This window comes from Charadrius vociferus, unplaced genomic scaffold (genome assembly GCF_000708025.1).
Source record: "Charadrius vociferus isolate BGI_N301 unplaced genomic scaffold, ASM70802v2 scaffold230, whole genome shotgun sequence".
NCBI lineage: Eukaryota > Metazoa > Chordata > Aves > Charadriiformes > Charadriidae > Charadrius > Charadrius vociferus.
The window spans coordinates 518,950-546,122 of record NW_009646500.1 but is presented as its reverse complement, the minus strand read 5'-3'; the positions used below and the strand labels follow the sequence as shown (position 1 = coordinate 546,122).

Here is a 27,173-nt window from a genome sequence, read left to right as displayed (position 1 = left end):
CAAGTGAAAGACTAATGGGCCACAAAGGTCATTGGAGATATAGTACACCCTGAAGTCCTAGGCAATCTCTCCAGCCTGATTTTGCTTTTTGAAACTGCTTCACTGTTTTCAAATCGCAATCTGAAACACTATTTGGCAGCTTTGAAGATTGCTTATGGAGATATTTTTGAGGTCTGCAGAAAGTATGCAATAGTCATATCATGCTTGAAATTCCTAGTGCTTTCATGTGACCCACATAAGTGTTCCTCATTTCCTCCTGTAGTGATCATAGGCTTCGTTTTCATGGCTCTGTTGAATTAAGCATCAAAACTGTTCGTTAATAGCATGGGGCCATATGTTGCCCTCACTAAACAACACAGTGGGGAACAAAGGAGTACAAACACCAGTGTAATGAAGCCAGAGTATGCGTGCCAGGGGAAAAAAGAGAGGGCATGCCAACTTCCATGACAAGAGCAACAATAGAAAATCTATTGGACATTGGTCAATGGCAAATATGATGCAAGTATGATTATGATATAGAATTAAATTCCCAGGGGAACATTGATTTCTTATGGTACAACCTTCCCTAGCTAGAGCCAAACCGACACAGCTAAGGCAGCAGGGTTAGCCTTCTCCAGCTTTGTGACTGACATTCCTACTAGGACACATGAATCAATGGCAGCATCAGTTGGGTTACCAGTCCTGGGAAGAGTTTTGATGATGCTTTTTATGGGGGATGCTTTTGAGCAAGAATGTCTCAGGCTTAGGAAAACAGGATAACCAGGCTATGCAGTTCCTCTTCTGCAAGGGTTTCCCTTTTCTTTCCAAAGAAATTGGGAATTTCTGCTTTTGAAAACCCAAAAAATCTCGATCCAAGTAAGTATTTTCCATTTGCGGGTGCAACATATGGAAAAGATAATTGTTTTTCTGTAACAGTTAAAAAACATTTTAAAAAGTTAAAATAATCCTGAAAGTAATTTGTTTTTGTTATATTGGTTAGATTTTGGTGATAATTGGTGATTAATTATTTTAAAATGCATAATCTAATATTGTAAATTGTATTATTATTATTATTAATAATGAGAAAACATAATAAGTCTAATCAAAATGTAGATATCTTTGTACATATTTTTTCTACATTTTAGTAAGCTTTTTTCCAAATGTCTGTTTAATTTTTTCTGTCTTATGCTAGAATAAAAGTAGTACAGAAGAGCCTCATGTCATTTAGTAAAATGTCAAGAGCTTTCCGAAACTGAAGATTTAGGCTTTTTCATGATAGCTAAATCATTAGAGTTTACTGTTTAAATGCCTAATCTAAATCACTAAATAACTCACTGTCTGTGCCTGTCTGTGCATATTATTTCAAAAGTTTTGCTATCTTCAATATAGACTTATGGAGAAGTAGGGCCCATATTTCTCAAAAACCCCTTTCTTTTTATACTGTGCATACAGTACCCCGTAAAAGCTACCTAAACTGTTTCTTCTAATAAACTATATTAAAACCTAGCCCATTGTATTATAATATTTCTGATCAAAACATTTTTCTTATTTATTTTTATTCTCCCTTGGATTAAAATTTATCATGAAATGGATTTTCATCCACAAATCATGCCAGTATTAATAAAAATGTTCTAAATGTGGAGAAAACTTCAAAATTCTGCATTCTTGAAAGATTCCTGTTGTATTTTGAATTGCTGTCTTTCACTAGAAGGATTTTTTTTTAAGGGTAATTGATTTTGTAGCACAAAAGGAAAAAAAGTTTTTTATAGAACAATCTGTATAGAGCAGAGAAGGCGGCCATTGACAGACTGTACAGAGGCAGATTGATTTGCACAAGATTTATACACTTCTATACATCAAGCGAGCTTTGTCAAAATTTGTATTGGTTTTAGTAATTTAGATACTCTTGGTTATATCCCCTAATGTTATATTCATGAACTGAAGTACAGACTAGAAATTCTTCTTAAGATAGTTAGGTAGTGTACATTCTATACAGCAACAAAGATAGATGCAGATTTCTTTTTCAATGCCAATTTAGCCTCTGTAGGAGTTTTGGAGGAAGTTAAACATATTTCACAGCAACTCACTTTACTGCATTCTGCAAAATCTGTAATTAGAGGATTCAAACAGTGATCTAAAGAAAACAAATTTTTTTTTCCCCTCAGAGATCCTCTGAAGACATTACAGAGATTTTAGATTTTTCTTTTTTTACATCATTTAATGTCATAAATACCAGCAAGATGACAAAGAACAGCCAGTATACTCCTGTCAAAGGAGTGGAATATTTTAGAGCCCATCATGATCCTTTAACACATCAGAACAGTTCTGTTGATGACTCTTCTGTGAAAAATGCTCTCCTACCCAAAGATACAAGCACAGACTCCTAGGACAATAGAACCTGGAAAATCATACTCAGATACAATGCTGTTCAAAGTTTTTTTTTGTGATACAATGATCTTCAAAGTGGTACAAAACATACTGTCTGCTTGAGATCATATGTAATATGTATTAAGACGTCTTCCACTGAAAGAAGGACTTTGATACAGGCTTCTCACAGAGGTGCTGTGATCTTGTGAAAAAGCAAAGACATGTTATTCTGGAACAATTAATATGAACCCTAACTATTAACTAACTAAGCCTCTGAGCTTAGTTTCAACATTTTTTGTCTAGCTGCAGCATCTTTGTGAGAGATCACCCTACTATATCAGAGAGCATAACATGGGAGAACTGTCAGAAAGGAGAGTCCTTCTCAGGCAAATGGGAAAATGGAGGAAGCTCAAAGCTGTGTGAGCTGGGCAGAAAAGCCAAGGCCTGAGAGAGAGATTCACAGAGAATCAATGTACCCTGCAGGGCAGTTTTAGAGTGTCAGTGGATAACAAAATACAAGCAAGCTAGAGTTAAAAGAGGTGGAGAAGACTACAGCCAAGGAAAAAGTATATTAACGTCAAAGTTCAGATAGCCATGGAGATCTGTTCAAATTAGAGCCAACACCGGCATCCTCCCTAGGTGGCAGCATCAGAGTGTCAGCCAAGCTGAGAGCGCTGCTTCCAAGTCCTTGTGAAAGCTCCAGAAAAAAGATAAGACAAAGAATTTAAAATGAGTTCTTTTACTTCATGGTTTGCCAAACAAGTTTCCAAGCTGGCAAGACAAGTAGAAGTTATGTATCAATGTCTTTCTCTTCACAAATTCCTTTTCCCTCTTTCTCTTGTTTATTGTTACAGGGTCTTCTGTTTTGTCTTATTTTGTTTTGCTATTCTCTTCTGTTGGTGGCCTGAAACGTCAAACTTTTCATTGAACTTTGACTGTAAGATCTCAAGAAAGCAGTGCCAAACCACCATGAAATAGGAGAGCAATGAACTCTTTTTACCTTTGTGAACAGATGAGTACAAAGCATTTTGCTTTCTGACCAGGAGATACTTGAAAAATTCAATTCACGTGCACACACTTCAATGCAATTTATTGCATACTACTAGAATATAGTGTACAAATTGGGATTGTCTTACATAATCACCCCTTTTCCAAAAGATTCACTGTAGAGGTGAGGGAAGCGAAAATGACAATGACAAGGAGAGAAAGGCTGAGATTTAATACATAATAACAATATGCTTTTTTTCTAAGACCTCACCAGTTCAGCAGAGCATAGTTTCTACTGGGCATTGGATACTATCCAGGAAAAGCATTCTGTTTGAAAGTATCAAAGAATCTAAAAACATTACAGAAATCTGGCACATATACTGCCACTATTCTCACCTTATCAGAAATCAAGTATGGTCCAAGATTACCTAAGAAGGCAGTGGCAAAACAGGGGAATAGTGAAAACATCTCAATCCAGAAAAAGGGTAAAATCTTCTCAGCCTTACCAGCTGCATGGTTTTGTATTTAGTGTCTGAATATCACTGAGTTGGAAAGCCTAGGGTCTAAATAGATTGCTTTCATAATTTTTCTGTGTGACTACTGTTCTGTTACTTCCTGTGGTTTTACCTTTTTTCAGAGCTGATTACTTCTGTCAAAGGCTGGGCTGGTCCTTCCGTGTTATATAAAGTACGTTTCTCAATTAAGAAATGCTTGTACTTATTCCCCATTCTGAGATCTTATTATACCATCTTCAACTATACTTATGGTAAGAAGAATCTTTTGTTTCACTCTGTCCCTTCACCTGATCAGTGCTATTTAGTGATGTACCAGTCATAAAGGTATGTAAGTATTAAGAAGTCACAGATGTCTCTTCAACTATTTCAGAGATTTAAATTTCTCTGCCTACTCCTCTTTTTCCCTTCTGACACTGTGCCAAATATTCCCATAAATTACTTAATTATTTTTCCCACAGCTGAAATAAAGCTTCAGGGTTTAGGGTTCCTACAGGCACTGTGGCATATTTTCTTGTGTATGGAAACCACACAATAGCACAATTTAACAGCATTTCACAGCAGCGTTTTGCAAGTAATTCTTCCTTCTTCATTTCCTCCAAAACTCTTGCATGAACAGTATTATATCTAAGTGACTGGCCTTGAGCCTTAAAGGGAATTTAGTTGTATGATTCTGAGCAGATAATTTGCCCCCCAATTTGTTTGCCAAATGGATGTCTAATTTACATTCACAATTACCTCAATTGCATGCATAAATGAGCTAATGAAACACACAAATGTGTAACTGGTCATAAATAGTCATTTCCATGTGCAATTGCAGTAATTGCATGCTCCTCATGATTTTGAAAATCAAGAACTTAATGTTAATTTGATGCTAGTTCATGTTGTATAACAGTTATATTTAAAGATTAAGTTTATCACTTGGCAAATGCAGCAGTATTTTCTATTATGTCTTTTTTCCATGATGGTTAATTGGTGGATAACAGTGTTTAACATTGCAGGGACTTCTTTTTGCTGATAAGCAAAGTTCAAACATTTCCCTAAAATAAGCAGGACTGCAAATCTATTTATATACTATATTGTGTCACAATAACCACAATTTTATACTCCTTTAAACAGTGTGTTTATAAAGAAATATTCATTTGAGGTAAAAGAGATTGTGGGGAAAGAGATAGTAAGTCACATAACGATTTTTATCCAAATGTTCTGATTCACAATAATCACATTACAGACATATCTAATTAATTTAACTCTTTGCTTTAGCCATAGGCTCTGCCAAAATCTAACTCTCATTTTCTGCTTCCAAATGCAGGCAAATCTTGTAGCTCTTGTTACTTATTCTGCTGCCATCCCATCTGTTTTCCTCTTTGATTGCAATTGCTTTCTGGATAAGATAGAACTAAGACCTCTATGAGGGAGATTAGCAAGTGCCACGATGTGACTGAATGACTCTGAAGTATTATATGAAAACTGCTATATAATTGCATGAAAAGGCTCACGTGTTTTGTACTATTAAATTGTATGGTGTAGACACCAAGAATGTATATTGCAGTAGTAGTTTTAAGTCATCGGACATAGTCCATTTTAAAATTAAAATGCATATTTCAACTATTTTACTGATATGATTAGACTGTAAACAATATAATTCAATTGCAGGAGTTATGTTTTAATCTTCTAAAGGTAAGATCTGAATTTGTATTTTTCTTTCAGTAGTTTTAACAATAGGAATAGGATTGATAAATGCAGAGCCAGAAATATCGTGTTCATTACTGCAGATAATACACAGAAACATTAGTGAATAACAATAGCTCAAAGAGTAATCCAAAGTATATTAAGAAGATAATGATTATGTTTACAATTAGATGGCAACTTATGGCTGAACACCATCCAAATCATTTTACAGTTTGGGTCTCGATCCTGTAATCTATTTCACTCAGGAAATCCCGTGAGCCATCTCTGGGACTGCCATAAGGAATATTTAGGTCTTGTCATACAAATATGATGTCCTATATCCAAATATCATATCCTAGGCCTAATTGTTTGATCAGTTTTATAATATAGGTTAACAGTTTATAATATAGGTTATATTTATAAACAAGATCCATTAGAACAGAGTCAAAGTAATAAGTAGAAGCCAATAATGGAGGAAAAAAAGTCAAACTTGCCTTCAATAGCTGCTGGTTTCTTTCTTGGACTATGTTCTAGAAGAAGACGAGGTGGTACCATTTCCTTATGTCCTGCACATAAGCATACAGGTTAAGAAGCATAGAAAATGTCTTTACTAACAGGCTGTGCAGATTTGCTGGGAGGCTGAGCTCCCTTCAGAATTTTTCATGGTTAAAATATTACACTGTGCATAAAAGCCATTATCTTCCAGACACCATAGAAAGGAAATGTATTTCTCAACAAATAAAGTAATTTATTTTTAAGAGACACATTTTAAATCAATGAAGTCCCAGTGACTCAAGCATATGCTGAAATGCTTACAGTTCTATTTTTCTTCATTAGACTAAAAAATTCTGAAGAATAATACTGTGATAATAAGGTTACATATTCATGATGCCTCTTCTACAGTAAAAACATTTTATTCTGTTGAAAAAATCATCTTCAGTTGTTGCCTCAAGTCCACTTATTATGAACCTCTTGAAACACCAGTAAAAATTATGTTTCTCATCCTTAAGGATTATTTGTAATTAGCCAATACCAACCAGGTCATGCACTGTAAACACTGACAAGGTTCTTATTCCAGCTGCCAACAGAAACACCTCTGCTCTCTCTGAGTGTTGAACTGTACTTTCTCATAGTTTTGAACTGGAACTTTCTGTAGTACCTTAGCCTATGTGCAGATACCATGCTTTATCAAAAATATTTTTCATTTCATTTCACCAGAGATTCACAAACAGATCAATTGCACTCTAATATTATTTATGCTTCTTTTCTGGTTTATAACACCTGTTTGCACTCTCATAATTTCCTTTTCATTCCTTTCTCTGGCAGTTATGCTCAGTAGCTATCATGTCATTGTCATTTGGAAAGCACAATTTGTTGTGTCCTGTGAAATAAAATTAAGTAGTTAAATTTAGTATCAGTTCAGTCATATGCACCAGCATACATTCACTCCACCAGAGTCCACATGCAATCAGGCTGTTAAATCTCAGCTCCAGCTCCACATCAGAAACTCAAAACCATGCCTCATGCTCGGTGATAGAAGAGAAATTAAGATCTTAATGAGCCTTGGAAACAGTACTATCATACTTACCCCTCTCCTTTTACAGAGCTATGTATGCTCATGGGGAATGCGTGAGAAAAGCATCATCTTGAAGACAGCAGTAGGATTTGAGCACCATTCTCTTATTGCATGATTATCTCATCAGCGTATGTACAATTGCAGACAAATAATTTGCAAGCATGTAGTTTCATTCGTCCAGTAATTTGTATAAAATATCACACATGGAGCTGCTCAAACTTGACTTACATGCCTGAGCCACTGACAAAATGTTGACACACTGACAAAAGCAATGCACTGAAGGTGCTGTGTAACAAATGGTAAAAATCTTAGGTCTTACATGCATTTCCTGTCCTATCACAAGTGGATATTTACCAATCTCATCACAGAATGATTCTAGCCTTAAAATGAATGGTAGGCAAACTTCAGAAATCCAGATGTCTAGCCATGATTTTACAAACAATTTATGTCTTCAAAAAAATCATGTTGAATTTGCAAACTTTGCTAACGAGACGCTGAATACCATCTGTTGCCAGCCAGAATAGAAAAGTTATATCCGTAACCTCTGACAACATACAGAAAACCCATCTATTGAATTCCTAGTTCAGAATGAAAACAAAACCAGTATATAAATTAATGAAGAACAGGTAAATAATCTTATTCTCTCTGCTAGTTTTGAGTAAAGCCCTAGACTAAAGTTTAGGGTTGTTTTTTTTTTTCTTTGCCTTTGCCTAAACTAGATTACATATCCCTAGATGGAAAAAGTGATAAATTTTGTAACCTGGACTAATTGTTTTGTGTGACAGACAATACAGGGCTGTGGCTCAGAATGTTGAGTAGATCAGTAATGAAGAAGGATAGTCAATAATGTGGACTGCAGTGTGGTATCTACTGTGTGGAGCAATGATCTAACACCTCTAGGTCAAAGCATGGGCTGGCCCCATTATCTTCCTGTTCTTTGCTATAGCAGCAGTTTTCTAATGATTGCACCACTGTTAGTTAGTATAATGCCAGTGCAATACCACTTATTGCTAATGACTTGTCAAGTTCTATTTTATAGTTTTACAAGTTTTAAGCAAATCATTTATTTCATGCAAATTGACCACATGATCCAATATGAGAGTGTTTTAAGCACCAAAAGCTTCGGCTTCACAGATCAAAAACTTTCCCTTAGGCCAGAATGTTTGTTCTGAGCAAGTTCCCATCCACTCCGATAAAAAGCTCCTTTCATGTTTCCATGTGTTATTAAATGTCTCTCTATTCACTTTGATGGGAATGCAGAGGACAGTAGCTGAATAAATATTTTATCTCTTCTTTTGATGAAATATGTTAAAGGGGATATCCTAAGTCAAATTCCTTTTCTCTTCCTTTTTCTCTTCTCTGTAAGTTATAAAGCGCAAATGGTTTTCTGCAGTACGGAGAAATCATTAATATAAAAGAGGAATTGGCCTCAGCAGATCAGACCATTAGGATTAATGGTGACTGCTATCTTGACTCCAGCAGTGGCCAGTTGGACACATATCCATGATGTAAATGAGAGGAAGGCAGGATGTTTTTAATGATCCCAGTGGACAATCAGATTAGTCCATGAATCATGAGAAGTCATTATCCAGATTACCACTATTATTATCGGACATACAGTTATCTCGCTGCTTTAAAAATGCAGCTACAGAAGTGCACTGAAATTTAGTGTCTGCATATTTATTTGCTTCTCAATTCAAATTTAAACTTTATTTTTCTACTATGAGATAAGTCTAAAAGGTTCATTTGACTTGATTTTCTGTTTTTTTTTATTTTATTTTATTATTTTTTTTATTAGGGTTGGTTTGATTGCTCCAAAAGATGTAATTGCAAACACAAAAATGTGCATATATTTCTACACCTAATCTGTCCATGCAGTTGTGCTACAGATACCTCCTTCGTGCACGATATTGTAAACAGCTATCTGACAACAAATTACAGCTGATGTAAAATGGAATAGTGAAATGTTTTGACTTTAAGCTCATGGGAGAAAAAGTGTCATGTTAAGACATGAGTAGCTTCCTCCACTCCCTGAAAGGAAAGAAATATGCTGCAAAGGTTTAAGACACGAGACGGTAACATGAATACTTTATTGAAAATAAGATGCAGTCCTCAAGCTTTGTGAAATTTCTGTCATCGATGTTTATTAAATCACTTGAGATGTCATGAAGAAATTCATTCTGACTTGGTTTATGAATATTTTAGATTTTATATTACATGATAAGGAATACAAGACAAACTTTAATTACCTTACTTTTCTCAATCTAGGAAGTGTCTTTCTACATGTGTCAAAAATGTCATGTTCAAGCATTGAGGATAAATTGATTTCTTATGATAACAGCAAATCATGTGGGTTTTCTTTCTTCCCTGATCTGCCCAGTTCAATTTGTCTGCAGTGACCTTAATTGACATAAAGTCTCTAAATTTATCTTTCTAAATCAAAAGATCACAGGATAAAAGAAAATTCTTCTAAAATTATTATTATTATTAAACAACTAAAGGCATTGTAGACGGCTGAATACTCCAATTGGATGTGAAGAGAAATAATGACACCACAGAAAGCAATACATGGAAACACCATTCCTATGACCGTACTCTTCCTCATACCCATATACCAGCTATCTGAACAGTGGGAATCCTACAATCCAGCAGCACCAACACTTTGCTACAGTGCCTCTCAAACAGCGTAGCAAAATATTTTCAGATAAATCTCATTTTGCCCAGATGTGACATCTTTTCCTAATGATAGTAGAAATAATTGAAATGCAGTTCGTGTGCTTTTTGCAGAGTCATTTGTTATGAAAAGTAAATTCAAATAAAATGTTTCATGAAGCCTGGAACAAGACATGGAACAGCAGGAAGAGGTAAGACTGCCAAATACACTTTTAGAGGACTGAAATCTTAATGGAGTCCCACCGTTCTGTCCAGTCTTCCAGTTTTGATGTGTGAGTTACTTGAAGTTAAAGATGAACCTCTCCCTTGGTATCAGTAGTTATTCTTCAGAAATTAGACTGTCACTATTCTGAGGAAGGGTTTCTCTGCTTAGTATGTGTGCATGAAAAACTGTGAGGAAACAGTTTTTCATTAAGAAAGAAAAGCTGAGGATCAAGAGGTGAGATTGTGTAGCTGTTTTGAACAATGCAAATTCTGATTAAGGGGAAGGAATGAATTGAAATACAGTTGCCCAAAATAGGCAATCTTTCTAAGGAATACATCATAACGTGATGGTTTTATGTGCACTAGTAAATTAAATGGTGCCTGAGAATGTTACTGGGCTCTGGAATTCAGTCATACATATCCTGCAACATTTTTTTGAATAGCCTTTGGCAATTTTGACCTGTGAGAAGTTCTAATGACTCAAATAATTAATTGGCTCAATTCAGGAGTTAGCAAGGGCCAGAGACCACTCCCAACAGACAGCCGGGATGCAGCCGGCCTATTTTGACCTTGAGGAAGTGTAATGGATGCAGAACACTCTATGACAGAAGGAATCGCATTTAGAGAACAGTTGAGTTGAGTTTGATTTACTAATCTAGATGTAGCTCACATGTCTTAAAAGTATAACAAAATTATGGAAAAAAAAAGTTTAAACAGGGTCTTAATAACCTATTTGGAACTCGGTTTTTGTCAGTGGCAGATGGAATTAACGGATAATAAAATGAGGCTTTTAAGGAGGTCTACCCTAGTAGCCAACATATATTTCAGTTTTTCAATTGCACTTAGGATCTGGCTCTTTATTAAATGGATAATTGCCCAACATACAGTGAAACTCTCATTTTGCATGAGGTTGATATTACCTAACGAAAAACACTGCTACAGTACATGCAATGATTACCAGTAGCAATACTATCCTTTAAATTTTCATATTTTGTTATGCTGGCTATCAGCCAGTTGTTATTATGATGCGTAAGAAAAGAAGAAAAAGAGAGATAATATAGGTAATGCTCAATCTATCTATATATTCCTCTTGCATTTAAAATATATTAAAAATATTACAGATAATATTGGAGGTCTACATAGTGTCTAACTTATGTGTAACTGTCTAATTTATGTCTAGCTTATACATAACTTATGTGTATTTTTAATACATAGAGATTTGCATTCATCCTTTGTTTTTGATGATGCATTTTTGTGTACATTTATATACATTTATACCTATATAACATATACTATATACATGTGCATGCACAAGCATGTGTGTACATGTGCATGCACATAAATACACAAATACGTACAGATATTTATTGAGTGATGTTTCTGAACAGAAAATTGTTTTTCTAACCCTGCTTGATTTGGTAACTGAGCAGGTGTGAGATTCCATTGGCACAGATTCCTGGAGGTTTTGTGAACATCAGTTGGTTGGTAGCTTTTCACTCAGCCCCCAAACCCAATTAAAGTCACAGCTGGGAATTTGTTTGATTTCTTTTTTTCCTGTGGGTTTGTATCATCTCACACAATGCAAGTATGCATAACAAGTGTACAAATTGAGCAGGCGAGAGAAGCATGGGTGGAGCTATGAGTGGGTTTTATTTTTCTGTCTTAACCTACAGCCAATGCTGTTGGTCCCAACTAAAAATGTATGCAATGTATCTTAGCTGCACGACAGACCTGTGCAGTTAAATCTGTTTACAATAATATATTTGTTAAGAATTCTTTTCCAGAGATTTTTACTACATTGCGGCTCCAAAACCTCTCTTTAGCTCAACCCATATCTTGTGAAAGCTGTTCTAATTTTTGTGTTCAGAAGACTGAAGTGATTAAGGAGTTAAAATTTAAGTTTTGTCATTACACATTAAGTAAGAAGTCACACAGCCTTTCCTGACATTAAAAGAAAATAGAATTGAAAAAGTTGAAAATTAAATTGTCTCAACTTCCTCCCATTATTTACCACGTGCATTTAGCAGGTAAAAATAATCCTACATGTTATGTTTAGAAATATTGAAAGCCAAGTCTCAACGAACTAAGTCCTAGGACAGTGAAAATGATGGATTATTGTGTGGAAATGATGGGTTATTATAGTTATTGATACATACTGGAGTGCAAAAGGACTGTAAAAGCAGATTATAAAATGAAAAGACATATTCATCCTTCCACTCTCTCCCCAAATAACATTTAAGAAATTAGTATTATATACAGTTATCCCTAGCATAATTAACATGAATATCAGGAGTTGGTATAGATGCATACTTTTCACAATGTGAAGGATCCACAGGAAAGTAATTAAAACAGAGAAAAGAAAACACTGCAATTAAATACTTGCTGCTAACAATTAAACAGAATGGAAGGCACTGATAAGCTGTTATGATGAAAGACAACAGACACTGACTATGCCATGGGATCACTGCTCAGTAATTTATGAGTTATTTGTATTTGGTTTATCTGTACATAGCATCATTTCAACTGACATTAGTCGGACTACATCTCAGAAACATTCAGTGCTACAGTAAGAAAAGCTACCTAGACATTACTTGAAGAATGCTAAAACTTTATGTCTTCAAGAAAGATTGCATATGCCAGGTCTTGCTAAACAAAAACAGCCCAGCATTGAAAAAAATCAAATTACAGATACTATAATCTCTTAGAATTAGACATATCTGTAGATAATAAATATGTTTAGCATAGAAATCACTGGAAGTCCAGCTGAATCCAAATAGTTGTGACCACAATCCAAGAAGTTTTTCACCTCTCTAAATCTTTTTGCCACAATGAGAGACACAAGAAATTAATGATTATGCCACCTGTATTGTCTATACTTGACAAATACCTAAGAGAGTGAATCTATAACCATTTTTCTGAAGTTAGAATTTCAATAATGCAGTTTGAAGTTAGAGGGAAAAGAAAGGAGAGTTTTTCTTAGATAAAATATCAGGAGTAGGGCCCAAAAGTGCAGAGGTGTTGGCTACTAACTCCTGTTCCTCCCTCCCACTGAAATCAATGAGAAGTAAGTATTATGTAGGCATTAGATATCTAATACCTTTGAAGGTTAAGCTCTGTGTAATTAAAAAACTCAGTAATCTTTCTCTTTCTTCTATAAGTTCCACGGCTGTAATATTTTTGGGAATTACAAGATTATGACATAGTGATAGTAAAAAAATAAATATTGAAAATCGAGGCTAAAAATTACACCCTTTAAAACATACGGTGATGTTTGGTTTGATGCAATTGTCCTTAACAGCTGTGGATTCTGCATGGCCTGAAACAATCTCAACTAGAGCTGCTGGTTCTGCGTAAAGGGTAGGAAGAATTATATGAAATACTGGAACAAAAATCTGTAAAACTAGAGATCATGATTGCTTTAAGACAACCACATTTTCATAACTTTTAATTGCTCCTTCACTTTCCTTTTCCCAAGAAAGGTCCTCTTTCTTATAAAAAGGGTTTTTTTGAGGACAAAAAGTTCTGGGATTCACCGTCCTGAGTTCTAACCCATGTGCTCAAGGCCTTCTCTATGATTTTTGGGAAGCTGACTTAACTTACCATGCCTATAAATGGATATAACTGAAATTTTCTAATTAATAAATAAATAATTTTTTTAAAAAATGTTGTAAGCAATATAGCAAATAAAAACTCCAAAGCTTAACTTCTGTGAAAGCTGTAAAGACTAGGGCCTTGTTCTCATGCTAAAATTTTTTAGACGTTTGATTTGGCACATTTGGACAGGGAATGACTTCCATATTTATTCAAGAAAATATTTCCCTCTACATTTCCTCCTTCTTCCCTTCTCTCATTCCCAAAAATGCTGTAGCAATGTCATTATTGTTGTTCATACTTCTCAGAGTGGCACTGCTGGTTTCCTGGCTGAGCTCCTAATAATGCCATTTGAAATCTTATAGAAAACTTGTAATTTCAAGTCTTCATTTGAATTAAATCCTTGCTTGCACATTTTTAGCATGCTTCTTGAATGTACGTGGGCTCTTTCTCAACCAGACATTTAAAAGTTAACTTTTAGACAGTCAAATCTAGATAAGTCACCCGAGGGATCCATTTATAGTCAATGGAGAGAAATTGGTACCTTCAAAGCGTGATTCATCTTTTCTATCTTAGGCATCTTTTTTAGGATGAAATTGTCCTCTGGAGGCCTCCATTTCATACCATTGGCTATAAAGACAGCTAAAGGTTAAAGTTTGGCAATTAACTTTTGGGTATCCAAGTGAGGTGCAATGAATTGCAAGCATCTCATTTTGCAGTCCTACATAAAGACAACACTACATGCCACCAAAATATTCCAGGACTGAAATCAAGAGCTGCACATGATTTTTCACACTGTAACTGCTGCCTAGTAACACAGTGCTCCCCAAACCCCCAGCAATTATATGAATGAATACCACATAAAGAGAAAGAATTTTGTTGTCAAGCCCAACTGAAAAAAAAAACGAGATAAAAGGGTTGTTTAGGTTTGATGTGTGTGGGCACTGAATGCCTTTTGAACCCTACATGCTGTTCACTCTGTCAGATAGTACCAGTGTATTGAAGGACAAAGTGAAACAAGAGAAAGGAAAGTAAAGTACCAGAGGGAAGAATATCGTTTCCTGACGAAGAAAAAGTAAATCAGTCTCGACTCATTCTAGGTATATGTCAATAAGTTGCATGTCTTTTATGACAAAGCAGATACAGGCAGAAAAATAGTGGAGGGCAAAAGAAAGAAGCGCCTGACAGAGAATAGTTAAAGGAATGGACCTGCCACAGCTAACTGTCACAGTGTCTGCGGACTAGATGCAGAAGGACGTGGCCATAAGCAAGGCAGGCAGAGCACATGCTGCTTAGGCCACAGCTGAACTCTCTTCTGTCCTCTGCATGGCAGGTTCTCACAGCAGAAGAGGTGAGAAAATGCTGCTAAGCTGGAAATGTTTTATGATGGAATGCATCTTGTCAAAGCATTTGTAGATCCTGTCTGTGTTGTTCTTATCTGTACCATACAGTGACCAGGCACCGTTTCTGTTGTTAAAACTGAGCTTCATCATTTTGCAGCAGAGATAGCACAGAATCTATATTTGCACAAGGAGAGTAACTTCTCTCAGACCCACATGGAGCTATAGGTTTTGTCTTGTTAATGAAAAATTCACAAGAAAACTGAAAGCCCTTCAGTATATATTTTTCCTTCTTCATGATGTTTCAGTGTACTCAGCACGAGGAAGTGTTTAAAGGCACATTTGCATAGATCCCAGCTATTTTCCTTTCTATTAAAGTTGAGAGAAACTCATTGTATGGTGGTTAACTTCCCTGAGACAGTTTCAGGACTATATTCTAGAGGTAATGGATTCATTAGCTCGCTCACAATTTTAGAAATATATATTTTAGAGATGTATAACCAAGACAGATTTTCGCTTGAAAGCCATGTAAGGTTCCTAGTTTCCTGAGATTGTTGCTATTTAAAATGTAGTTAGCGGACTTTGTTGGCTTAAGCAAATCCTTGATGGCCTTTATAGTTTCCCAGGCCTTGTGTAAGGAGATTAAACAATTGGTTAAGGTCTTCAGAGACTATTAGGTTGATAAATGTTTAAAATACAGATTTTGTAGTGCTCAGTGTTACAAGACCAAAGTTTTTCTGTGGGTCAGGCTTGCTCTCCAACATTAGTAAATGACAGAACCAAGAGGTGGATCCATGCAGATAGTCCTAAACTCTGTCTATGCTGTCTGCTAACAGAGTATTCCTGAGCAGATGTTGCAACTTGTGAAAGAAATAAGTCAAGACTTTTAGTGAGTCCCACTTTCAGCTAGTTTAGGAACACTCAGAAGATTTGAAAGGGAAGGACTGAAGGAGACAAATTTTAAATGGCCAACACAAAATATCTTTCTGAGTTTTGGAAATGATTGAAATATTTTGCCTAAACTAATCATCCTTACTGGAAGAATAATCTGTAATGGCAAGTTTTGAACCCTACCAGCTGAAGTTTGGCAGAGCTATACGTAGCTGACTTCAGTGACAGTCTTTTCTACCAACATTATTTGTAATGCAACCTCAGCTCTATCAACAATTGTATCCCATCCCTTTAAATAACTAATCCTATGTGTGTTCCATACAGAAATACTGACAGCAAAATCTGCAATATACATAATCAGTGTCTGGGTTCTTTTGCAATATACTGATTTTTAAAAGCTAATAAATCTAGAATTGAAAAGGAGGTTCTTTGGGGAATAGTGTTTTTCCCCATACTTGAAGCCATCCAAGCTCTAAGAAAGAAATGACATTTGGATATTTGGAACTTACAGTTTTTAGGTTTCTGAGTTGTTTCCTCGACAGTTATACCTCAAAAATACAGATAAAACTACTTTTGCCTTAAATAATTTTCTGCAAATATTTTTCATACTGAATTTACTTCTGATAATGATATTGAATACTGAAGAAGGGTTGTGTAGCTCTATAAAGCTTCCATTTTTTAACCTACTTGAAATACCATCAGTATTTGTTATAATAATTCTAACTGGAAATCAATTATGACAATGAGTCACTGAATGTAATAACTATTTTACAAGGTCACTACTTAAACTTACTTTTATGTTTTTCGTATGAAACTCAATTTGTTTATTATTAGCTCTTTTTTCGGCATTTAACTTTTGCCTTTACTTTCTACATAGCTAATTTTTCACAACTAATGTGGTTGAGGCTTTTGATGATCCTCCACAACACAGCTAGCTTTTTTCAGACATTGTTAATGAATCTTTTGAAATGACCCTTGATTTTGAAACTCAATTACTGAAATATATGAAATGGTTATAACATGAAATAGTAGTGATAAAATATAATACAAGCGTGAGAATACTTTTGTTAGTCTAGTCTATCTGCCTTCACAGATTAGATTGGTTTATTTCCATTAAAATCAAGGATTTAGACTCATGGACATCAGCAAAGGTTTTGGCTTTCTTTTGTATCACATAAGTCTGACTTCTCAGATTGGCTTGCAGTGAACTATCAAAGAAAGAGATCCGTTCCTCTCTACAGAAGCAGAATACCAACCATTCCCTTGGTAGCTGCTTCTGAGAGAGTGAAAGCCGTTTGAATTTTTTTTGGCAAAGTTACAATAAAGTGCCATAAGAGTGTTGACAGATGCAGCTTTGTGTGCCAGCATCTGGCTCTGATCCATGCATGGTGGGACGCTATAAACAGAGAATAATGGATAGCTGTTTTGCCTCTGTGGGATGGTGTCAGGTTTCTGTGCTGATAATGTCCCCATTAAGAGATCAATGTCATTTCAGAATTTGACCAAATAGACACAGCTTTTGGGGTGAGAGGGGAGTGGTAGACAAGAACCTTGTTAAAATGACATCAGTGGATGTCTTCTCATAGTTTTACATAACTGAATAGAAATGTAAAGAAGCAATACTTAGACTCCAAATGACAGCTAAAACTATTCTAAGAATCGCACATTAATAAATTAGTTAGAAATTTCTCTGTAATTAAAACTTAATTTTCAGTTTCTCATACATATATTTAAAATTACTCTTCATTCCTTCTTTCCTCCAAGACTGTTTGAAAAGTATTCATAACTCTCCCAGGAGATTGCTAGGGGAATAAATGCTTCTGTCATTCAATCTTTTCCATTTATGTCGTCAGCAGAAACAAATGTGTCGACAAGTGTTTCATCACATGAACAACTTTTTTACAAACTGATGGATAATTAACTGTCAACTCTGAAGATTAATCCAGATGAGTCTCTGCAAATTTTGAGGTACAGTACTGCCCTCAGAGGGAGAATAAATGTTCATTCTTAGGTACCTTTCCTGTTTAAAAAGTAAAACTGTAAAAGTTTCACAGCTCCCAAACTCTCCTTTTACCATTTCACTAAAATAAATATCTGGTTTGCTTGTTTTCTACTCTAGGGGAGAGGGCTATTGAGTAGGTAGCATATGAAAGCATCTCTCCATAGAAAAAAAAGTAATATACTTTGCGTTCTCTCTCAAATGTGAAACTGTATAACTTGGTCCACAGTTTTTTGTGCTGAATTTTTCCAAACAAAAGCAAGCAACATGTTACTTTCATATTTATTATGACTAATTTTTTTTGCACTGCATCAAATACATGCCCAGAGAAACTACACCGGTGTCAAAGTTGTCCCCATGTAGATGTAATGAAACACGGTGAAAAGTTACACCCTGTCATTGATATATCCACAACACATCCTAGTCTTTAATCGAGTAGGAGTGACACTTAAAAATAGTTCAAGAGCCTAAAGCGTTTTGCTATCTGAACAGCAGAGGACAAGTATTTAACTGCAGGGCTGCAGCCCACCCACAGCAAATACAGGCATTTTTACTTTCAAAATTAGGGACTTAATGCACTCAGGTTTTGTGGGTTTTTTTTTTCAGTAATATACTCCATAATCTTGTAATATTGATGTACTTTTATACCAGTATCTCCATAAACCTTTTGGGATATTAAATGGCAAGTATCATACTGACAATGTCTTGGGATGCTCTTACCATATTGTGCAATAGCAATAATCCCTGCTCTTTGACTGAATGCTTCTTGACAATGGAAGAGAAGAGACAAGCCATGGAAGAACATTGTAGACATGGATATTCAGTTTGCCACTTTTTTCCTGAATCAGGAAGACTGTAGTGTTCCCTAGGGACTCTGACCACAAATTGCCTGAATTTCTTAACTGTCTATGTTTGGTTTTGTTTTTTTTTTTTTCATGAGCATATGTGCAAAGGGTGAGGCTTCAATGATTTTTTAATGAGAAGATGGGATGACTGGTTTACCCTATAGGATACGCTCTTGTCATATAAATCTGCCAGAAATCTGAATGAATTTCTCCAAAGAAAATATTTTTTCAACAGAATAAGATTAGCAAAATTGTCTCCATCACTTTGGCTTTTAGACCCTGGCATTGAAATACACAATAAACATATGAGGGTAAATTGATGGAAGGAAATGGTATGGCCGCATTCCTTTGCAGTCTAGCTGTTATTGGAAACAGTCATGTAGTGGTATAAGGTACGTGGGGCAATTGGGTGCAAAGAATTTAGATAGCCTAAATTGACAATAATGTCACACCTGTGCTCCCATCGTCTTTGTTGTCAATTAGGTAACTATAAAGATCATCCTTTTGTGAGTCCGGTGTACTGTGAAATGCTAGTTCTTTAACCAAAACTAGAACACAGTAAAATAAACTTTCAAGAAATTAAAATGAAACCAAAATCTGACCATAAGTATAGAGTATGCTTGTGGGAAACAAGGGTGCCATGCTATGACAAAATACCCAAGAGATGCTTATCACTCTTGATTCAGCAGTATCCAGCATGCACAACCACATGCTGAGGTGGGCATGCAAAAAGACAGACACGCAAGAATCCACTTTAGGTAGCTGCAAAATAAAAAAGGCATTTCATTGGAACAACTATTTGATCTGCCAGAGTGGTTCAGGAATTGTAAATGTAAAGCAAGCTGGCAAATATTTCAGGGAAAACAGGGGAGGGGTGGTAAAACAGGAGTATGGCACAGGGGGAATAAAATAGAGGAGATCCAGTTAACTTAGAGAAGCATGTGCTGCACGCTAGAAGAGTGACCAACTTGTGTCCCTGAAATCCATCCACATGGGTGAGGATTTCAAACTCTCTAAGGGCAAAAGAATAGTTATGAAAATCAAGGTGAAGTTTTTTACTAAAATAGGACCTTTCCTCCTACCAATAAAATATAAAAATATGAATAAGAACACTAGAAATACTACTCTGAACAAAATTCAGGAATATGAAGTAAATTACTAAATACATGGAATAGACTATATCCATGAAACTAGACAAAAGAAAATCAGTGGCCTTCTGCGTCAGAAAGGCTATTTTGATATCAGTGTCAGTGGAATAGAGGTGCCAGTCAGAACTAATATATATTCAGCATCTCTTAAAAAACAAGCTTTCCTCTTCAGGTTTTAAATTTTAGAAGTAAAACTTGGAAGATTAACCCTGGAAGAAATGTATATTAATTCATTTACAGGCAGCCGAAAGGAGTACAAAGCAATTTGGACAGAGTCATTTGTTAATGCTGAGACAGTACTGCCCGTTCTTGGCTGAGAAACTGTAGTCCAGGGATAAATAAGATCAATTGTCACTTATCACATGCCTGTTAGACAGAAAGTGAAAAATATTCTCAAACTCCATACTTCATCAGATAAAATCAGAAAACCATTTTTTATACTGTAAACAGTAGAGCTCAAGAGGGCTATCTATAAATGTCTCAGTAGAATCCAGGGTAGGTCACGGTTGCAGTCATGATATTAATGAGATGGAGTTTTGGTTTAGCAAAACCTATCTGAGTTTATGGCTAAAACTCTACTGATATCTACTGGAGAGGGCTGAGAACCTCAGATACTTTTCTTTCGTAAAAACTAAAATAGAATTCTCAGAAGATAATTGATACTGATGTGATTATTACACTTTACAGGAGGATCCACATGAAATGAGTCAGTATTAGGGACAAATACTGGCAACAGAAACAGGAAAACCAGCTAATGATTCACGAAGCAGCTTAGCAAGTATTCTCCCTTCTATAGCTTCCTATGAATTCGTTGTGTACAGTTTACATACATTGCGTTCTTTTTTAAAAAGCTAAGACTGCAGTAACATGACAAAACTTTAAGTAAATGAAAAACGTTTCAGCCTCGGTTGTTAAAATCAACACAAGAGCATTAAGTGACCTCCAACAGATCGTTCAAGAGACTGTCAGAATGTATTAATTGATATTTTTTGAAAAGAGTGTCTAATTAATGAAACACAAGGATCTGAGTTTTAATTATTTGATGACTGTAAAATGCCATCTTAAATGGTCTACTTTGCTATAAATTCTTGCATAAAATTTATATAAACCTAAAATAATCTGTAGTTTCCAGTAATTAATATGATTTTTTCAGTAATACAAATATACCAAAAATATTGTCAAAGAATAAATACAGAATGGTATTGTTATTACTGAAATCACAAAGCCATATATTGTGCTTAAGGAATTTAATGAGTGGGACACTGTTCTTATAAACTCAAGAAGACAGAAATTCATGTTTGGTGTAAACAATCCTACAAAAAGCCAATATACCACGTGAAGGAATTTTCTATGAGAAAAATGTGCTTTTTCTCTTTCACAAATGGCAATATTGGGATTGACAGAAATGATTCCTGGTTTTAAAGTATTGTGGTGTCAGGGTGACTGTAATTAAATTCCTTAGCTGAATTGCACTCAGATGTCTTTGTTTAGACAATGTAATTTACCATAAAATATATAAACCGATGAAAGGATAAAATATAGCAGATTTTAAAGCTAATTAGATATTAGAGTTATTAAAGGGACTTAGTGTGCTGGTGTTTCCCCCACATTTATCTATTCAAGAAAATGAATTACAGTAATATTTCGGTTCACAAAGGCCAGTGTGAAACAAGCACATTGCCTGAGAAAGGCAGTAAAAAACATTAGCTGAGCAGTGTTTGGTGGCACTCTCCTCAATGATTTCTATAAAGAGCGCAGACCTGGGCGTACCTGGCCTTTACCTTGCTTCTTAGAGATATGGCCCGGATATTTCAGCATTGCCTTTCACAGCTTGCAGGTTGACTAAAGCTTGTTTTGAAGGCAATGTTTTACTTTATCTCCTACAAAAATGTATCAGGCTCCATCAAAACAACCATTCACAGCATTTGACTTCAGATGTTGACAAATGACTTAGTGGGTCAAAAAGCAGTTGCTTTACAGGCGGAGCCATGGGTGGAGTTTTGGAAAGCCAAGGTTAAGACCCTGCTTTACAACCTATTTCCACATTCTATGGCCTCAAGCAGTCACCCTAGCTGTTCACCTGTAAGGCCAGCTGACAAGCCAATGACCGTTGAACATTTTTCAGCTGTTAAAGCTGTGGTTTCTTAGCACAACTCTGTCATAGCACACTGAAATGACACAAGGCAAACATTGGGAGGCAGATAGTCATGTCTTTTATCTTCTGAAATTCAAGCCGCTACAGAATTCCCTATCTCCCTGCTCCCCTCCATGGTCTCTCCAGTTACCTCATAGCTGGAAAGGTCAAAACTGAAAAGCAATCTTCTCCAAAACTCCCTCCCCACAGCAAGTCTGCTCTGCCTTTGGAGAGTGTAAAAGAGCTCTGGAAAAAAAAAGGGCTCTGACATGTGTCAAGGCTGCTTGCAAAGTTCAAGAGAACTGTAAGAGATCTTGAAGATCTCCATGTGAATCTGTGTACAGCTGTGTAAAGCCAGAAACTGAGCGAATCACATCTGTTACGGGGGGTTACTTTTTAAATCATAGCATAGCTGAAGGTCTCTGGAAGGTTTTGTGAACCTTTCTCCCACTCTGATCCTAGACCTGTCCCTCTGTTGTTTTACTGGCTGTCTTTAGAAGTCCTGCAGGTGATATAACACACCTACAGGTGATATAACACTTTCCATTAAAATAATGGAATCCCCTATCTTCCCATGTCCCTCTTTGAGAACAGGCCATACAAACACTCTCCCTCCAAAATCCTAAGCTTGCTCATTTTCGCTCTGCAAAAATCTGTGTACTCCCTCTCACCATTTCGGGAGTCTCTGTTTCTCAGCTACATCCTTAGAACTTCCCTGCTCTTGCTGGACCTAGGCACGGCAAGAGAGGACCTAAGCCGCAAGGTAGAGATAAGAAAACACATCCAATTCAGAGTAGTATCAGTGGAAAGCTTCTTGAGCAAATAACTGACTAAACAAAGCTAGTAAGACTTAGCGTGTCCTTAAATATTCTGTCTTTGACTCTTTTCATAAATATCGTTGCTTATCGTTCCTAGGATTATGTCCTCTCTGTAGTATGTCCTTTTGCACTGGATTTCAGAATGAAGAGTGCCCACTAAATAAGGTCAAGGTAGGTTGACTTAATATTTTGAGATGATGCTCAGACATTATCAGTAGCTCTAGCTCCTCTTTTTTTGGCTAATAATTAAGTGTCTTTGTTAGAACAGATCGGCATGGAGATGTGGGAAGAGAGAAGATAAAGCACAGAAGCGACGGATCAACTAAGATATTTTATGTACTAGGAAAAACAATGGCCGTTCTATTTTTGAAGCATTCTGGGGTTAAGGCTTGCTATTTGTGTGGGAAAAAAGAAAGAACAATAAGCTGTTAACAATAAGCTCCTTTCTCTTGCATCTCAGCCAAAAAAAGCATTGACTATTTTAGCAATTTCTGTAGCCTTCCATTGACTCTACTTTTAACATAACCTTAATTTTAATTCATGCATCACAGACAGAAAATTAAAAGCTTTAATAATACAGCCATTAGCTCTTATGCTTTATTAAAACTATTTGCACACACTTTGTTGCACTTGTGAGACCTTTCAACAATACAAAACACACTTTTAATACATAAAGGAGCAGAAACTCTCAGGGAAACAAGAGAATATTAGAACAGAGTTCCATGATGTAGGAAAGTACCTGGATAAAAATCCCCTTGCGCAAACATGTCAATCACATAGCGACAGAATGCATATTGATCTAACAGAGCAAAAAGGAAAAAAAGAGTAATGAAGAAGGTAAAGTTAAAATGGTTTGGTTTTTTTGTTTGTTTTTTTTTTTCTATTTAACAGTGAAGACAAAACTTGGCAGTGCAGAAAAACATTTCAGGGATAGTCTTACTTATATGTTTGGGGTATTTTCGTGGCCTTGAAATAATTCACATGTTCAGGAAGAGGCAATTTCTTGTCCAGGTCTAATTCAAGCCACACAGCCAAGAATTTTAGAGCTACCGCTGCTACAGAGGTACCAACTGTTCTGGGTTGGCAGGGCACAGTGTGTGCCCCAGGTCAGCAGTGCCCAGCCATGGATTTGGCACACGTCCTGAACCCCCCCACAGGTACTGTACAAACTGCTGCCTGGCCACACGTCCCAAAGACTTTTTCTTATCCTTGAAGATCCATTTCAAACAGTCGCAGCCAGGTGATGGAAAAATTCAATAAAGTTTTATATTGCAGTATTTTGTTAGTGTTGTTTTAATAGTATAATCAATGTGTACATTTAGCGAATGAGAATATAAAGAGAACTCTGTGTACTTACACTCCTGTACCAGTGAGTTTTTCCACGGAATTCTATCGTTTCACTACACAATTATATTCCAAACACTAATCTTTACAAATATTTATATACACGTATATATTAAATCTGGAGACATATATATATTAAAACTGTGCTATTCAGAAATTAAGGCTTCCGAAACTAAATGAAACTCAGATTTCAGAAATGTTGATTATCTATTGATTTCTCCTGTACATAAGAAGAGTTGAAGACCTTAATAAAAATTTCTAATGCTAAGAATGGTGAAGAAAAGTTAGCATTTGTAAGTCGGTGCAAAAGAATTGCAATATTATTGCTGAATTCTCCAGGTGGCCGGAAAAAAAGCATGTTGCCCCACTGGACTTTAAGGGACATCGTTAGCTCTGAAAATCAGAGGTTGATGACTAAATGCCAACTCTGGTTAGCTAACTTAGTTCCCAACTGTCCTTGAATTAAACATATTCATCCATCTGTGCTAGACTGTTCTAGCACAGTTCCTCGGCTACAGAAGCTACATCTCTTCTCTCTCCGACTCCTATTGCATCTCTCTCCTGTTCACCTACAAAGCCACTTTCTCTTTGCCAACTTCAAAACAAAATTATGCAAACTTTGGAATACTTAAAACTTAAAAAATGGCATAACTGTTATATTTAAATGCAAAATGCCATTCCCAAGTATGTAACACTCATTGTATTATTTGCTTTCTTACATAGTTCACTGGAGCATCAGTATTAGTTGGTGCTGAGGCATTTATGTGGTTGCTGCTCTATTACATTGACTGCCGTAGAAGTCCTGGGGTGGAGAACATGATTTCCTATGTAGTTATAGAAATGAGGAAAGGGTTTACAAGCTCAGCAAATATCCAATTGTTTCTACTAATCGATAGGAACCCATACAGCTATTTCTTGTTACTGAGATGACGAGAGTAATACTAGTCAGTATTGTAGAACCTGGGGCAAATCTTTCAGGATGTACACAGGGCTGTGGCCATAAACACTGCTTTTAAAACCTTTAATGAATATTCATAATAATTTCTACTTTTCTATTTAGGAATTCAAATTTGTCATTCTGGCTGGCTCCAGCTTTGGATTCCATCCTTAAGGAATCTCAAGGGTTTGGCTGCAATATCTGCCCTAAGACTATGTGCTAATTTTCTGAAAAAAATAGCAGTGTATGTGTGAGAAAACAAGTATGTACAAATCTGTACTCTCAGTAAGACCATCTAAAGTCACTGAAGTCAGCAAAGTGTTTCCACTGACTTCAATGCAGTTGCAAATGGGGCCTCAGTGAGGCAGTCTGTATTCATAATTAAAATAGACCACTGCCAATTCTTTAGCCCAGTAAGCAAATGGCAGGGCTGCCCACAGAGCTGAGGTTTTTTTACCCCTCTTTTGCCAAAACAAGCTGCCTTCATCCGTGCTGCCCATTGGGAAGAGCCCCTGGACTGTATTGGGCATTGTACGGAAGACTGCTAGATGGCAGGGGACAAAACTGTGTTGGGGACACAAGCTGTATGGACAATCACAGGACAGAGCACAATCCTATGATGGTTCTATTTAGGTTATGATATAGACATAGCCTGAGGGCCTAGCAACTCACACCATTTCATTGATATTAAAATAATCAATTTTTTAAACATAGCAATATAGACCAGAATTAAAATGGACTTCGGGTGTTTCTGTTATTGGGATTTTCTTGGTTGGTTTGGTTTTGGAGTTGGCTGGTTTGGTTGGTTGGTTGGTTGGGTTTGGGTTTTTTTTTGGTGGAAATTTAATTTGAATAAAATTAAAAAAAAAAAAAGCTTTAATCTTGGTTGAAGTTGAGAAGAAAGATTTTGTATTAATCTTCTCATAGGATCTCTTTAGTAACTCAACCCCTGAAAACTGGGATTTATAAGAAAAAAAGAAGGCAAAATGTTAAACTATGATAAATAAGAATAGCATTTCTACTGTATATGAAATAACAAGGTGCACAGTAAAATCCCATTGAAGTTCATGGGAATTCTGCCAATCAGCAAAGATTGAAACCTAAGGAATTTTAAATTAATACGATTTTCCAAATGTCTTTCCATGGCTAAAAATTCATATTAGTTTAAACTCTCCTGTTAAAAAGAGAAATTCACAGTATAGTTTTCACCTTATAACTCTGTAATAGTGGCACAGATATTCATCCCATACTAATAAATCATGTCAACATTTGGGACTAGATTCTTACTGATAAAAACTGTCATAGATATTTCTGTCATTGGATCTCATCTGATTTACCCTAGGAAATGACCTATCTTTTTAAATTTTAATTTCAGTAAGGAATGATGCAACAGCAGGGACATCGTAACAACCCTTCTGTGATTACTGTTACATTTTTTACATCGCTGCAGAAAAGCTGGCAGAACTACTCCCTTGAGCATGGAAAAGTAAGGATTGCAGGATCAGGAAGTCTTGGCAAAACCATATTGACTTCAAAATTATGTTCACCTTGGGTCACAGTGGGACCGAAATATAGAACTGAATTTTCTGAGAGCATCTAGCTGGGCAGCAGCAGCTTCTGGTGGAAAAAGGAAGGGCGAAAGTAGAAAAGGCATCTTTCACTGAACGCGTGCAGCCCTATCTCCAGTGATAAGGGCAGTTTAAGAGACCCCTTCCTTCCTTCTCTCCAGCTGCTCATTACCACTTTCACCTGCCATGGTTCAGTACACAGTCACTGTGGTCGCACTCTAATGAAGACTTACAAAGTGATCTGTTAATGTTTAATGTTAAGATGGATCACTTTGCTAATATTTGTCAGTTAAAGCGGTGGTGGTGGTGGGGAACCCACAAAAAAAAAATGCAAAGAAAGAGAAAAACCACCATCACTCTCTATGGCTCTCTGTAATCTTTGACCCCTACTTACTTAAAATATTTTCCTGTCAGGGAGTAAAGTTCCTCATCTGCACACCATTGCTTTTTGAGAACCTTATCCTGAACAGTGTGGAGTGGATCCCACTGTGCACAGATACTCTGTCAGAGCAAACAAAAACTGAAAGAGATTTGCATGTCGCAAGAGGAGCTCAACAATTTACTGAACTTTCCCCTTGGTCACAGCAAT

At 36.2% G+C, this 27,173-nt stretch overlaps 1 protein-coding gene across 1 annotated transcript in view; it reads right to left on the bottom strand.

The window, feature by feature from the left end:
- Positions 1-27,173, bottom strand: part of TRDN (triadin) — a 140,680-nt gene that overhangs the window by 34,795 nt on the left and 78,712 nt on the right. Inside the window, exons 12-13 of the mRNA XM_009883240.1 lie at positions 23,475-23,534; positions 6,011-6,082 (exon numbers count right to left, since the gene is read on the bottom strand). Coding sequence (XP_009881542.1) covers positions 6,011-6,082; positions 23,475-23,534 — 132 coding nt within the window. The remainder of the gene's footprint in view (positions 1-6,010; positions 6,083-23,474; positions 23,535-27,173) is intronic.